The 15242-nt window shown below is 38.0% G+C and overlaps 2 protein-coding genes across 2 annotated transcripts; one reads left to right on the top strand and one right to left on the bottom strand.

Moving 5' to 3' along the window:
* Positions 1 to 1717: 1717 nt before the first annotated feature.
* LOC110862836 lies at positions 1718 to 2972 on the top strand (the record flags this gene model as incomplete). The annotated part of the gene is given in 1 exon segment (XM_022112044.1): positions 1718 to 2972. A coding segment is annotated over 1 exon segment (456 nt), but the record flags the coding sequence as incomplete, so codon positions are not given.
* A 9642-nt stretch (positions 2973 to 12614) lies between these two features.
* LOC110862826 (zinc finger protein 16-like) lies at positions 12615 to 13139 on the bottom strand. Its single transcript, XM_022112034.1, has one exon. The coding sequence runs from the start codon at positions 13137 to 13139 to the stop codon at positions 12615 to 12617; it is 525 nt and encodes a 174-aa protein (XP_021967726.1).
* Positions 13140 to 15242: the final 2103 nt, after the last annotated feature.

Consider the following 15242-nt stretch of genomic DNA (forward strand, 5'->3'; position numbering starts at 1 on the left):
CCTAACCTAACCTAACCTAACCTAACCTAACCTAACCTAACCTAACCTAACCTAACCTAACCTAACCTAACCTAACCTAACCTAACCTAACCTAACCTAACTAACCTAACCTAACCTACCTAACCTAACCTAACCTAACCTAACCTAACCTAACCTAACCTAACCTAACCTAACCTAACCTAACCTAACCTAACCTAACCTAACCTAACCTAACCTAACCTAACCTAACCTAACCTAACCTAACCTAACCTAACCTAACCTAACCTAACCTAACCTAACCTAACCTAACCTAACCTAACCTAACCTAACCTAACCTAACCTTACCTAACCTAACCTAACCTAACCTAACCTAACCTAACCTAACCTAACCTAACCTAACCTAACCTAACCTAACCTAACCTAAACCTAACCTAACCAACCTAACCTAACCTAACCTAACCTAACTAACCTAACCTAACCTAACCTAACCTAACCTAACCTAACCTAACCTAACCTAACCTAACCTAACCTAACCTAACCTAACCTAACCTAACCTAACCTAACCTAACCTAACCTAACCTAACCTAACCTAACCTAATAACCTAACCTAACCTAATAAAACCTAACCTAACTAACCTAATACCTAACCTAACCCCTAACCTAACCCCCCCCTAACCTAACCTAACCTAACCTAACCTAACCTAACCTAACCTAACCTAACCTAACCTAACCTAACCTAACCTAACCTAACCTAACCTAACCTAACCTAACCTAACCTAACCTAACCTAACCTAACCTAACCTAACCTAACCTAACCTAACCTAACCTAACCTAATAACCTAACCTAACCTAAACCTAACCTAACCTAAACCTAACCTATAACCTAACCTAAACCTAAACCTAACCTAACCTAACCTAACCCCCTAACCTAACCTAACCTACCTAACCTAACCTAACCTAACCTAACCTAACCTAACCTAAACCTAACCTAACACTAACCTAACCTAACCTAAACCTAACCTAACCTAACCTAACCTAACCTAACCTAACCTAACCTAACCTAACCAAACCTAACCTAACCTAAACCTAACTAACCTTAACCTAACCTAAACCTAAACCTAACCTAACCTAACCTAACCTAACCTAACCTAACCTAACCCTAACCTAACCTAACCTAAACCTAACCTAACCTAACCTAACCTAACCTAACCTAACCTAACCTAACCTAACCTAACCTAACCTAACCTAACCTAACCTAACCTAACCTAACCTAAACCTAACCTAATACCTAACCTAACCTAACCTAACCTAAACCTAACCTAACCTAACCTAACCTAACCTAAACCTAACCTAAACCTAACCTAACCTAACCTAACCTAACCTAAACCTAACCTAACCTAACCTAAACCTAACCCTAACCTAACCTAACCTAAACCTAACCTAACCTAACCCTAACCTAACCTAAACCTAACCTAAACCTAACCTAACCTAAACCTAACCTAACCTAACCTAACCTAACCTAACCTAACCTAACCTAACCTAACCCCTAACCTAACCCTAACCTCTAACCTAAACCTAACCTAACCTAACCTAAACCTAACCCTAACCTAACCTAACCTAACCTAACCTAACCTAACCTAACCTAACCTAACCTAACCTAACCTAACCTAACCTAACCTAACCTAACCTAACCTACCCTACCCTAACCTAACCTAACCTAACCTAACCTAACCAAACCAAGCTGATGGGATGTACGGAACATTGTTTTTGGTGTGGAAGTCTATGCTGGGGTCAGGCTGGGCACGACGAAAATGAAGACAGCACGAAGAAACATCACGCATGTCATCAACCAAGAGGATTAATTGGCGTTGGTGATAAAAATCTTAACCATTTGTCCTCTCTAACATGTGACGCACTCACAGATCAATGGTCCGTATACTGGGGTGAACATAGGGAATCAGGGATGAATTGGGGGAAGGCTAAAATGCATTCAGATTTTAAAAACTGGAGTTTTGATGCCCACAGCAAAACTGAATTTAACGATTTGATGAAATGGTTTTACTTAAATCTCCACAATGATATTGCAAAAGAGAGAGGCCGGAATCCGGCAAGGCAGGTTGACTTGGAGAAACTTGGGTACGGAAAGTTGATGTCGTTCTATCATATTTTAGCAACGATTAAAACAAAAATTTAAACCGATAAAATTTACAGCTTGAGATAAAATACTTATGATTGGTAGGCCATCCAAATTACTCCTGTCTAGATACATTGATAATTATTAGTAATGTTTTCAATCAATTTTATTTAGTGGGATATTATACAACAAAACCAAGGAATTATATGCATATATTATAATCTACGTTTTCATTTTCGGATAAGTGTTTTCTCTCTATAAACAGATAAATACCTAAGCCAATTTCCATTTGCCAGTTATTTAGAAAATTTACAGTTACATAGTCCCAATAAAAGTAAAGTCATATGTAGTTGACTAACAATGGAGAGGTGTGTGTACTTTGTGGGGTGACCAGACTATTCATTAATAGAGATAGCCCGACCAGCGGCGGTAGCTACTAGAAGTGTAAGGTGGTTATCTCGGATCTTGACCGGGCCTGTTTTAAATTATTCACCTTTTTAGAATAAGCCCACTCGTACTGTAGCGTTTTCCAGAACGGACACTATTTCGTCCATGGCATGTCCCGTGGAATTTTTAAAAAATCATTGAAAATCTGGATTTTTGAAAACGCTGTCACTTTTTGATTTTAGCTCGATTTCAAACATTAAGCGCAATTTTTGCTCTAAATTATTAGCCTGAAAATATAAAAAACCATTTTTAAAAACCCTGGGTTAAAAAAAGCCCTAACCGACCTACCCCAACAATGGGTATAATGCTCCTAGGCCATCTAAATACTTTAAATATTATGTACTTGAATAAAATATTCGCTTAGAATTTAAAAAAATGGTTAATTGTTGAGTGATGAATAAAATTTGCTATTTTGCTGCCAATTGAGTCTTTTGGAATTATCTGGCAATACTAGGGATTTTTCATTTCATTTCATCTTTTATTCACGTGTAAATGGATATCAGTTAACAATAACTGGTTTACAAACCATGACACAATATGCTATAACTATATAAAAGAGCAAAAATAACAACTAAATATCTAACTACATTGTCATAACTCGCACGTCAAAAATAATAATAATACTCCGATCGCCTATTGATTAATAATTCACGACATGATTGTACAAATTTATTATACCCCATTTTGGGGTCCCAATCCCTCGGCAATTTGTTCCAAAGTTTAACTGCTCTGTAGTGTATCGATTTTTGCGCATAAGTGAAAGACGGGACAGATAACAAAGGCCAAGTACGCCTCTCAGCCGACGAACTAACCGTGTTCAAAAGTTTTTTAAACGCAAATTTATACAAAAATAAGTCACGCCGTTCTTTAATAGACAGGAGATTAAATTGTACTAATAAATCATTAACATCAATTGATTGCTCATTTAACTTGAAACGCGTGTGTTTCCGAGTACGAAACTTTTTTACCAAAGAGGGATACAAAAATTTTACTAAAAAAGAATTAACCTTCTGTTGTATTGCATCCAATTGAGCGTCAGTTTGAATTGCCCAAATGTCAAGGCAAAAATCCATAACTGAGTGAATATGGCTGTTAACCATTATTGCCATAACCTTATTAGTGAGATGACGCTTAACGCCATGTAAAAACCCTAGTTTATTGGAAACCTTCTTTGTGACGTAATTGTAGTGATCACTAAAACTTAAACTGGAATCTACGTGCACTCCAAGGTACTTGAAAACGGTTACACACTCAATTGATTCACCATTACTTAAAACAATCGGGTTATAGTAAGAGGGGGGGGGGACAGGACATCGCGGCTTACTAAAAATTTGGAATTTAGTTTTGGAATAATTAATTCTAAGGTTATTCACGTTGTACCAGTTTTGAACGATTGCTGCTTGCTCAGTAATTGCTTTCATTAGTACATCAAGATCATTACCAGCTAGATAAATAACCAAATCATCTACATAAAGAAGAAATGGAATAGTAATGACTTCGCATATGTCATTCTGGTATGCAGAATAATACAAACCACTCCCAGCTGCCCCCTGAACCACGCCCGTGGGGTTATCAAAGTACTTATCACCTTCTTTAAATTTAAATACTCTTTGATTCATATAGTTATATAATATACTTACATAATTCGGGTGTAAATTAAACTGTTGCATTAGCTTATTAATAAGTATAGATCTATCCAAACTATCAAACGCAGAACGAGCATCATAATAAATTGCCACACAATACCCGTTCTTCTTATCAAGGACAGCGTAGATATAGTTCGTAAATTCAGCAAGCGCAGTTTGGCAAGAGCGCTTTTTCCTACAACCGTGCTGCTGATTACACAATTTGGCGTCAATCCTATAACATAAACGTGTGTACAATAGTCTCTCAAAAATCTTGCAATAAACATTAATCATGGAAATTGGACGATAACTAGATGGACACAACTTCTTTCCTTTGCCTTTATAAATAGGTACGACTACAGTTGAACGAAACGACTGTGGGACTACACTAAGATTAAATAGCATACTAAAAAATATTGTTAAATGTATCGCTACAGTCTCCTTACAACGTTTGATAACTTTAAGTGGAACAAATAAATCAGAGGGGCTATCTTTTGCGTTATCCATGATCGCTTTCTCAACCTCCTTAACGTTAACTACAGGGAACTCACTTTCACTTTCCTCAGAAAAATATTTCACCATATTCTCCCTTAAAGTAGACTCCGGGATTAATCTATCAGACTTGATAACAAACTGTCTAGCTAAGACATGGTTGATATCATCAGAGGAAGTTACAGGTACCCCATGTACAGGATCAATAGGTTTACAAATATTTTCACGTTCTTTGTTACGAAAACCCGTTAACTGATTTACATGGTTCCAAAGAGAGACTGTAAAGAGAGACTGTAGGGAATTGCGTGTAGCGGATGGAACTGGTGTATAAAATGTTGCAGGGCTGCGAGATTAAAAAAAAATATTTTAAAGTTTATTTAGGCAAAATCTGGATCTTCCAAAAAATATAATTTGCTAATTTTAGTTCTACCCAAGGTAGAACTGAAAAGTCTCTAAAAGTTATTTAAATCGAAATCAAAGTGACAACTTTGCATAACGTGTTTCTCAGGTTAAATCATCAAGTGATCAAGTCTAAATTTATCTGGCAGCAATTTTATCAGGAAAATTACAAAAATGCAACTATGTACAATTACATATACAAGATCAAGAAATTTGGTAAAATAGGGTATGGTCAGAAAAGAAAGAAAATTTTTGAAAATTCCTGTAAAACCGGCAATAATTTAATTAATTTTAAATAATTTTCACAAATTATAAGTTAAGGATTAAGCTATTTATTTTTTGCTTCGTAAGGTCCATATGTAAGGTTCGTATGGACCATAGACCCCCATTCTTTTTATCTGGCGAATTTTTTATCGCGCCCTCCCTATACATAAGTTCTTTGCCACTCTTTTCTGCTACCTTTTTTGAGATATATGTCCATATCTGTCGGAATCCTCTCAAATTTTTTGCTGCTTTTGTTCGTCTACTATATTCTTTCTTGCATAAACCCCAAAATCTGTCAATCGGTCCTATGTGGGTGGAATGTCTGGGGATTGTTCACTTGTCCTATCTGAATTGCATGTTAAATCGTTTATCGCCGAGTGGAATATTGGAATTGGGTTTGTATTTAAATGAATCTTGACCTGTTTTGTTATTAGTGCATGAGTAGTACTTTATCCCAGGTACCTCATTTTAATCAATCGGACAGTAGGTTTCGTTAATGACGGGCGTGTTTTGCGCTACTCTTTTTCAGCAATCTTCCGAGAATTGATCTTGGCTCCGTTTTCTTGACCTTGGTTGTATTTCGGTGCAGAGATGGCCTTATAAGACTTGAGTCCCAACTTCTTTGCTTTAATGTCATGCAAAGTTGATTGAGCAATTTTCAATTTGTTAATCAAATTTCGCTCAGATACTCCAGGATCTTTTTTGAATTCCTTCTGATCTTTACGTATCACTTTGGGGGTCATCACAAGAGCAGGGCGGCCATTTTATTTTTTTATTTTTAGCACTCCCCCCTTCCTCATACATATCTAAAATTATGCAAATTGACCCCGGACAAATTTTTTCACTTTTGAAGTGGTCAGAAATCTTTTTCCGCACGCGTCCGCACACATTTTCGTAGTGGCAAATACTTTTTGCGAGTTGTTCTGAATTTTGTGTTCTCATTTTTGAACGGTTTGAGATATTGACTTTTTATTTCCGATGTTTCTTGCCAATCGTATGGACTACATAACTACTTCTTTCCAACTCAATGACATTTTTCTATGTAAATAAATGCGTTTTCAATAATTTTCTGTCTTTTCCGACCATACCCTATCTGATAAATTAAAGAAGTAACAATTTTTTTGGTAAGTTTTAGTATATATTTTTTGAAATCTTCAAGAAATTAGAATTATTAGAAATCACGTTACAATTTTTTTGTAACACAGTGCGCCAAAATCACAGATCTCCAAAATGTGGTGTTGCAAATTGCAATTGCTCAGCTACAGTTGAGTTAGAAAAATAGATCCGACATTTTTCTATTTCTGATAAAAATCCGAATAAATCCCAGGGTGGTCGAGTTCACCATAAAATGGTACACCGACTGGCAGGAATAATGACAAAGAAGTGCAAGCGAATGGTCGACAAGGTTTATAAAATTTATGAATGCGCTGAAAGGCTTAAGTCATCGGAGTCCATGCCGGTTCATTGGACGTCCAAAAAAAAATTCCACTCTGAATAATTTGGACACAAATCGTCACCAGTGTTTTACGGTCTAAATTTTTATGTAATGATTAAGGAGCCGTTTTTCCTCCCACGTATTTAATAAAATGATTTCATGTCGATTTACATCCGAAAATTCTCATTCAACCCTTGTTTAACAAGGGTTGGATGAGAATTTTGTTGAGTAATACTCAAAAATTCCCACCTTACACCAATCATGGCATGTGCATGATATATGATTTACTTTGAAAATATTTTATGCAACTTGGAGAGCAATTATAAAAAAATTACAATATTCGTTACTTGCAAATCGATACCAATAAAAGATTGGATTGGGTCCGTTGTTATTTTGTGATAGAAGTAAGTTTTTTGCCTGAATTTATTTATCCGTACACGGTTAAAAATATGACAGAGTAGCGACTCCGTGCTTGCTTTGGTTTGGTCATAACTTCCCACCCGATTCGTAAAACATAGAAATAGAAATGTCTTCATCATCACAGCATGACTTTGATGCTCATTAATGCTCATTATTAGAATGCTCATTATTGCGGTAATGCTCATTATTAGAATCAGAAATAAAGGTACTTCGGCCAGTAAAGAATTCATGCCAGGTTTTTTAGAGTGATTGTATAGTGTGGGGGATGGATTTCCGCGAGGTACCACCACGACGGCAACTCCCACAGGGGTCGAGTTCAAAGGGTAGGGCTGCTTGGCGAAAAGGCGTTTCGGCGACACTTCGGCTCCAGAGTTTTTATATAAGTGACTCACTTATGCACCCCCGGTTCTATGCACGGTCTTTCACAAAATAGGATGATCTCTGTAGCTCTCACAAATTATTTCTACACCACGAAAGTTGTCCTTTTGACATGTAACTTTAATATTTATTAGCGTAGCGCACCAATGTGACAAACTTTACTTTAGAAAATGTCTTACTTAATAATCTATGATTGTACTCGAAAATATCTAATGTAATAATTTTGACTCTCGGAGGAATGAGGGGACGCAGAGGGCGTCCGGAAACTTTTGATGAAGAGACGACTCCGAAATTTGTATCGATGTGGCTGTAGCCGAGGAGAGAGTGAGTTCTTCTTTTTTAGGATGGGGAGTTTTGGGGTCGCGTCTTCTCCGTTTCTTCTCCACTTAGTGGAGTACGCAGGCTTCATTTTGGCCAATCCTCTTCTCGCCGGTTCCCGAAATATTGGGGGCGAGCAGAGTGGACGTGGCTCCCTTCAATAGCGAAATCGCAATTATTTTTCTTTGCATATCTGACTACTTTCTAAAGACTACGTGTTTGACTACGTCGTAAATACAAATTATTGGGCATAATCTCCTAGAGGAAAATAAGAAAAATAATATGTATACTCTGCAATTTTTCAGTTTGTAGTTGCGCATCGATCGAGTCTTATTTATCAAACCCAATTTCCTATCCAGTTTAATGAAAAATCCGAAAGAATTAAACATTTTAATCACAATCACACTTTAATCACATTGCTAAACGCATGTAGTCTACATTCTTTAATACTGGGTCGAAAATTAGAATAAAATACATTTCAAAATTCTTATAGTTGTGGAAAATTGGGGAAATACAAAGGTTTTCAAATTAACAATCTTATTTTAAACATTTTTAGGAATCCTGTATTTTTTGCAGGAAGTATTGATTTCTTTGCATGAAACATGCTACCTCTTGGTATTTTAATTATACTGGTTCATAACGTTTGCTACGTGTATGGTAAAACAGTTTAGTCAGTAATGATCCAAGACCAGTTTTGGTAACACTGTGTTCACCAATTTTATCCAGAAGTTGGATAAAATGTTCTACTTCAAACTTCCCCAAAGGGCGTGGTCGTATTTAAAACGGTATTAGAAAAAATGCAGAACTATGCAAATCCCAAGTCACACCCCTTTCGACGCCTTCCAACGATTCAATACCATCTCTAACGCTTTCTACACCCAATTTCTTTCCTGGAACGGAGCAACGACGCTGCCAACTCCGACACCACGGAAGCAATCAAAGGCATCCCTGTTACTCTCCGGTGTCCTTCTGGTTACAAATTTGTTACAAACTTAATGACGTAGTTATTTATGGAATGAAATCTCACAGTCAGGCCCTAAACTAGGGGTTGGCAAGCAGGGCAATTGTCCAGGGCGCCAGGTGTCAGGGGGCGCCGGTTGTCGCCCTTGAATGAACTCTTTAAAAACTACTTATTATTATGAAATTGTGCGACAAATAAACCATCCTTAAGTGACTATTCCTGACCCCAACGCCAACCCATTCGTCACGACCACCACCGTATATACATGGGCACAAGTTATCAGCGCACTTACAATGCGATGGTGTGAAGTGCAACTCTCCGATGTGGTTGAAATTTTGGAATTGAGTGGTCCAAGTCAATACAACCAACGTTTCTTGAGGCAGTTTGTGCGATGGTTGGGATTTGTCGCAATATTTGAGATCAAAGTTGAAAAACGGGCGATTTTTACCAAGCGAAGGAGGCAAACTCCACGTCCATAGTTTTCAAAAGGAAAAAATCCTCCGTTTTTCAATTTCGACCTCAAATATTGCGACAAATCCCAACCATCGCACAAACTGCCTCAAGAAACGTTAGTTGTATTGACTTGGACCACTCAATTCCAAAATTTCAACCACATCGGAGAGTTGCACTTCACACCATCGCATTGTTAGTGTCACTTAAACAAACATACAGTCGTGCTTTAAAAATCACATTTTGTATTTTCTATATTTACATGAAATGAAACTGTGTTTATGAAAAAATTTTGATCCGATTAATTATTATTTAGTACTGAATAGGTTCCTATTAAGAACTTATTTATTCAGCTCGAACTTTTATTTCTGTGTACAAGAAAAATTTCTTCACTCTTCAGATAGAGATCCCATTTTCCAGTTACTTATTTACCACAGCACAATAAACTATACAATGAGTGGACAAATAATTCCAAATCTATACATATTACAAAGCTAAGTGCATATCTCGCACATTTCTCTCATAAAATTTCTTCCTTCCGGAATGAACACAAACAACTCGGTTACATGCAAAAATCTCAAAAGTCTATGTCGTACGTATCCAACGGGATTTGTAAAGTGGTCACCCAACTCGCCCCCATTCTTGAACAGCAACATTCCTTAAACCGTATTGGAAGCTGATGAGACTCTTTCAACCGAATTATTGCCTCCATGTTGGGGATGTCAAACTAAAATGTAAAAAATATTTTTGTGAGTTTCCCACTAATTTGCCAATATATATTTTTTGTCTAGTCAAACCCCAATCCTTTGAAATGTAAATGACTTAAGCTCCTTTGTCAAGATGAGGAAATTCCAGTCGGTAATTCGATCTAATGTGCTTACGCCAGGTGATAACGGGAACCCAACCACCATAGACTTGATGCCTATATGAGTCCATAATTAAATCAAATTCGGCCAAAATTTAGCTAAAAATAGTTCAAATAGTCCAACCTAAAAATCCCGCTAAACTTTTTATAGCTGCCGTATAATGTCGCGCGGAGTGACGTCCAACTTGAATTTCAGCGTGAAACTGGCCAAGTTTTTCCCAACAGGAGAAAAACGGCTGAATTATGTCCGGGATACTGAAATTCTCATCAAATGGAAATCTACTTGGCTTGATGTACACCGTAAGTTGCGTCACATTCGGCCACAACCTGCCCATCCTCCGTATCGCGGGTGAACTAACGTTCTTTATGAATTGTAGACGCAATTTTTCCACAATTCTGTGCGAAGGATTTATGCTCGACAAGAATTCTTCCATCGTTACGGGTGCTCCTTCATTTTTTTCCAGGAGTGAGATACATTTCAGTTTTGGTAGTAACCTTGAATTCAAATCGGGTCCAATTTTGTTAAATGATTGGATTCCATCAATTACTAAACTTTCTAAATTTGGGAGATATGGGAGCCGAAATGATCCCGTGACAGGAATCGGACCCACATAATAGTCCCGATCTTGTCCTGTGCCAATGACTAAATCACAAATCTTGTCTTGTACTTGGACAATCATCCCGAGCAATTTGCCTTCCTCGAATGTTTCATCCTTTAAAAGAAGAAAGTGGTTGGAATTTAAATTTTTGTTTGCCAACTTGTTCAAATGATGATTTTGAAACCGATTCAGCACTTTTACAAAGCAGAAGCATCGTAAAAATCTATAATTTTCTGAGCTTCATAAATGCGGTTAGAAATTATAATTTTACTTACTTTTTAAAGTTATTTTACTTCTAATTTCGCAGAGAAGAGAAAAATCAAAATTTTAACCTCTATATCTCGTAAGATACTCAAAGTAAAAATTATCGATTCTTTCTTTCTGAGTAACAATAATTTCAACCGGAATGTTTTAAGACACAAAAATTTGATTTGGATCAGGTTCGCCGTGTTTGTAGACCTGATTTTTCTGAGACCGACGGTGTCAGTCTCGCGTCTCAACTCTGCCCACTTTCCGGGTGGGAGGAGCCCAAAGTTGGAAAAAAATCGCTTCGTCAGCGATTTTTACGTCCTAGACGGGTAAATATTTTTGAATACGGTTTTCACCAAAAGTTCCCTAATTTTGTTGTCTACAACCGTTTTCGAGCGTTTTTTGAAGTTCTCAAAACGAATTTCACGATTTCGCGAATTTTCCACCTTTCCGACTTTAACACAACATTAGATTGGGGACCAACATAGCAATAGATGGGATAGAACTTAAATCATTTATCCGTCTCTGGAGCATACGAGAGTGATCATACACAAGACAAAGTATAAATTTTTTGAATCCTCGCGCCGAGGATAGACCTTCCCAACGGTGTATCACTTGTAGGGTTATGTGAGACTTGACCTTTCGCTACCTTTAGTCTCACATTGGAAAAATATGTCTGAGAATTTCAAAAAACGCTCGAAAACTGTTATAGGGGAAAAAATTAGGCAACGTTTGGCGAAAACCGCATTAAAAAATATTGATCCCTCTTTAAGCTAAAAATCGCAGACGGAAGGAGCGATTTTTTATAACTTTGAGCTCCTCCCACTGGGGGAGGAGGAGACCGCCCCCTTCGGTCTCAGAAAAATCAGCTCTACAAACACTGTTAAACTGATCGAAATCAATTTTTTTTGTCGTAATAAATTCCGGTTCAAATTATTGTTACTCTTCTTAAAAACGCACATGGCTGAATACGTTTCAAAATCGCCATTTGAATACACGCAAGATGGGACACAGAAATTTAAATTCAAAACCCGCCTACAAGTGCACCTGAATATAAATAGAACGTAATGCTGAGTCGGACGACACGAGAGGTTTTACCGTGATTTTGGAACCCACGAACTTTAGAGACTCGAGCTTCCCACAGTTTTCCAGGCTGGGGTAGAAGTTATCCATGATGGTTAATTTTTGCACGTTTGGCGCGGAATTTATAAGGGCACGAAGCACAGCGCGAAAAGGAAATTTATTCGTAGCGGAAAAACTAAACAATGTTTCAAATTGGTAACTAATTATTTTGATGGAGCGTCGGACAGGGAATGGTTCGATGTCTGGGTCGTACTCGGCATAATTTCCAGTCTCCGTTGGATCAAATATGGTAAAATCAAGGGGAATCCATGCACTAAATTTGCCCAATCAGGTTTTCGTAGGTTTCGTTTATTTCAAGGTAACCTGGTAATTGGTTTATTACAAGGTTTTCAGGGTTTCGTTTATTTCAAGTCAATTTATTTCGGCAAACTCGATACAAATTCTTATTGGCATATAAATACAAAATTTGCGGGCAATAAACGACGTAACATCACGTGTGAAAATTTAAATCAACCACTAAAATTTTAATGGGTCCATATCTTTCACATCATAGTCGTTACAGCTTTCCACTAAAATCTCAACTTCCTCACATACCACTGTTCCACAAAGGACTCCCCCCTTTCCCTCATCCCCAGTAGTAATCGGAGCCAACTTCCTTTCCTCATCTTTCACCCCATGAACAAGTCTTCGATGTTTTCTCATGACATACTCGAGCCTATATCGTTTCCCACAATCGGGACACTCGACGGGCAACACTTCCGGGTGAAATTCTCTCCGATGGGTTTCCACGGTTCCCTTGTGTCGAAATCCAACCCCACAAATTTCACAGGTCCACTTTCCCGTGCCATGGGTTGCTTGATGGTCCACCAACTTGCGAATATATCTAAATTTTTTGCCACAGACTGGACATTCTACACCGTCCGGAATCACGACACTTTTTCCACTCTTGTTTTCAGCCTTGGCTTTCTGTTCGGTCAAGAACTTGACGTCGAGCCCGGTCTCGCGCGCCTTGGCACAGTTCCGCCTCACATGGGTCAACATGTTGATTCTAGTTTAATTAATTAAATAAAATTTAATATATTTGAGTTTTGAGCTAAAAGACATTGGAATTTATAAACAATTAATGAAACTCTTTATTTTTCTGAATTATGTACTTTAATTATATAAACGAAATGTATACGGAAAGTAGTACATAAATTATGTAGTACATAAATTAAGGTTTTCATTATGTTACATAATTAGATCTATGAAAAACTCTATAATTCGCTTAAAAATGGCAACGCTAACCCCTTGACCTCCTTGTTCTCGTAAGAGTAAGTTCAAAATTTCGTTAACTTAACATTTTAATTCAAATCTAAAATGATGGGCTCTCGCTAATGGTATACATTGACTGTAACTGTATTTTTTAATTTAAAAATAAGTACCCGAAATGGATTCACATCCCGGCAAAAAAAATCGGAAAAATAATTTTTAGTCAAATTGCCCCACCCCTTCGCCCCCAGACGCCCCCAAAGGACCCCTGCGCTGGGTCAGTTTTTTCTCGGCCCCCAAAAGAGATAACTTGACCAAGCTTGGCATGGGCCTCTTATATGAGGTCGTTCTTACTGACATGAAGTAATTAACCCCCTAGGTCAAAATTTATAATGCCCTTGACCTGAAAATTTTTGCCCTTTTTTTCGTTTTTTCTATATATTGTTCGTGTTTATGAAATGTTATCTATCCCTCTTCAAAACCCTACAGAAACCCTATATTCTGCGTCCAATGCCGGTGGTCCGGACCTCCTAGCTCAAAAACGAAGGGTACTTTGTAGGAAGACCGACTTTGGTCGAAATTGCGACAAAGTGCCCTTAATGCTAACTTTCTTAATGACCGCTGGTTCGATTTGCTTCAAATTTTGGTATGTTATTGGCCCTTAGTAGCCGAACGTAGTTAAATTACCGTAATGTCGAAATCGACCTGCGTGACCTTGTTTCAGAGGTCAGGGGTACTAACTGGGAGAAAAAGTCTCACATAACCCCACATATGGGGTATCGTTGGAAAGGTCTTGATGAGAGGATTAAGAATATGTATACTTTGTGGGGTCTTGGATCACCCCCTCGTGCTCCAGGGGCAGAAGAATATTTTTGAGTTTCTCTGTATATTTGTCCTATTAGCCTGCAATCTACGGCTGTGTTAAATTCTGGAGAATCGAGATTTCTTGTCTCTCTGCCCCTGGACTACGAGGGGTGATCCAGGACCCCACAAAGTATACATATTCTTAATCCTCTCATCAAGACCTTTCCAACGATACCCCATATGTGGGGTTATGTGAGACTTTTTCTCCCAGTTAGTACCCCTGACCTCTGAAACAAGGTCACGCAGGTCGATTTCGACATTACGGTAATTTAACTACGTTCGGCTACTAAGGGCCAATAACATACCAAAATTTGAAGCAAATCGAACCAGCGGTCATTAAGAAAGTTAGCATTAAGGGCACTTTGTCGCAATTTCGACCAAAGTCGGTCTTCCTACAAAGTACCCTTCGTTTTTGAGCTAGGAGGTCCGGACCACCGGCATTGGACGCAGAATATAGGGTTTCTGTAGGGTTTTGAAGAGGGATAGATAACATTTCATAAACACGAACAATATATAGAAAAAACGAAAAAAAGGGCCAAAATTTTCAGGTCAAGGGCATTATAGATTTTGACCTAGGGGGTGAATTACTTCATGTCAGTAAGAACGACCTCATATGAGAGGCCCATGCCAAGTTTGGTCAAGTTATCTCTTTTGGGGGCCGAGAAAAAGCTGACCCAGCGCAGGGGTCCTTTGGGGGCGTCTGGGGGCGAGGGGGTGGGGCAATTTGACTAAAAATTATTTTTCCGATTTTTTTTGCCGGGATGTGAATCCATTTCGGGTACTTATTTTTAAATTAAAAAATAGAGTTACAGTCAATGTATACCATTAGCGAGAGTCCGTCATTCATGAAAATTTGTAAATTGTTAACATTTTGTGTTTTTAATTTCTTAATTTTTCAAAAAATTATTTACAGGCCTTAAAACCTTACAATTCCTGACACACGATGGGATTCACTCCTACCGCGATTTATCCGAGAAGGAGACCGACCTTTTTAAGAAACTCCTCCTCGCGATGGATGGAATGGACGAG

The sequence above is a fragment of the Folsomia candida genome, unplaced genomic scaffold (assembly GCF_002217175.1).
Source record: "Folsomia candida strain VU population unplaced genomic scaffold, ASM221717v1 Fcan01_Sc071, whole genome shotgun sequence".
Lineage (NCBI taxonomy): Eukaryota > Metazoa > Arthropoda > Collembola > Entomobryomorpha > Isotomidae > Folsomia > Folsomia candida.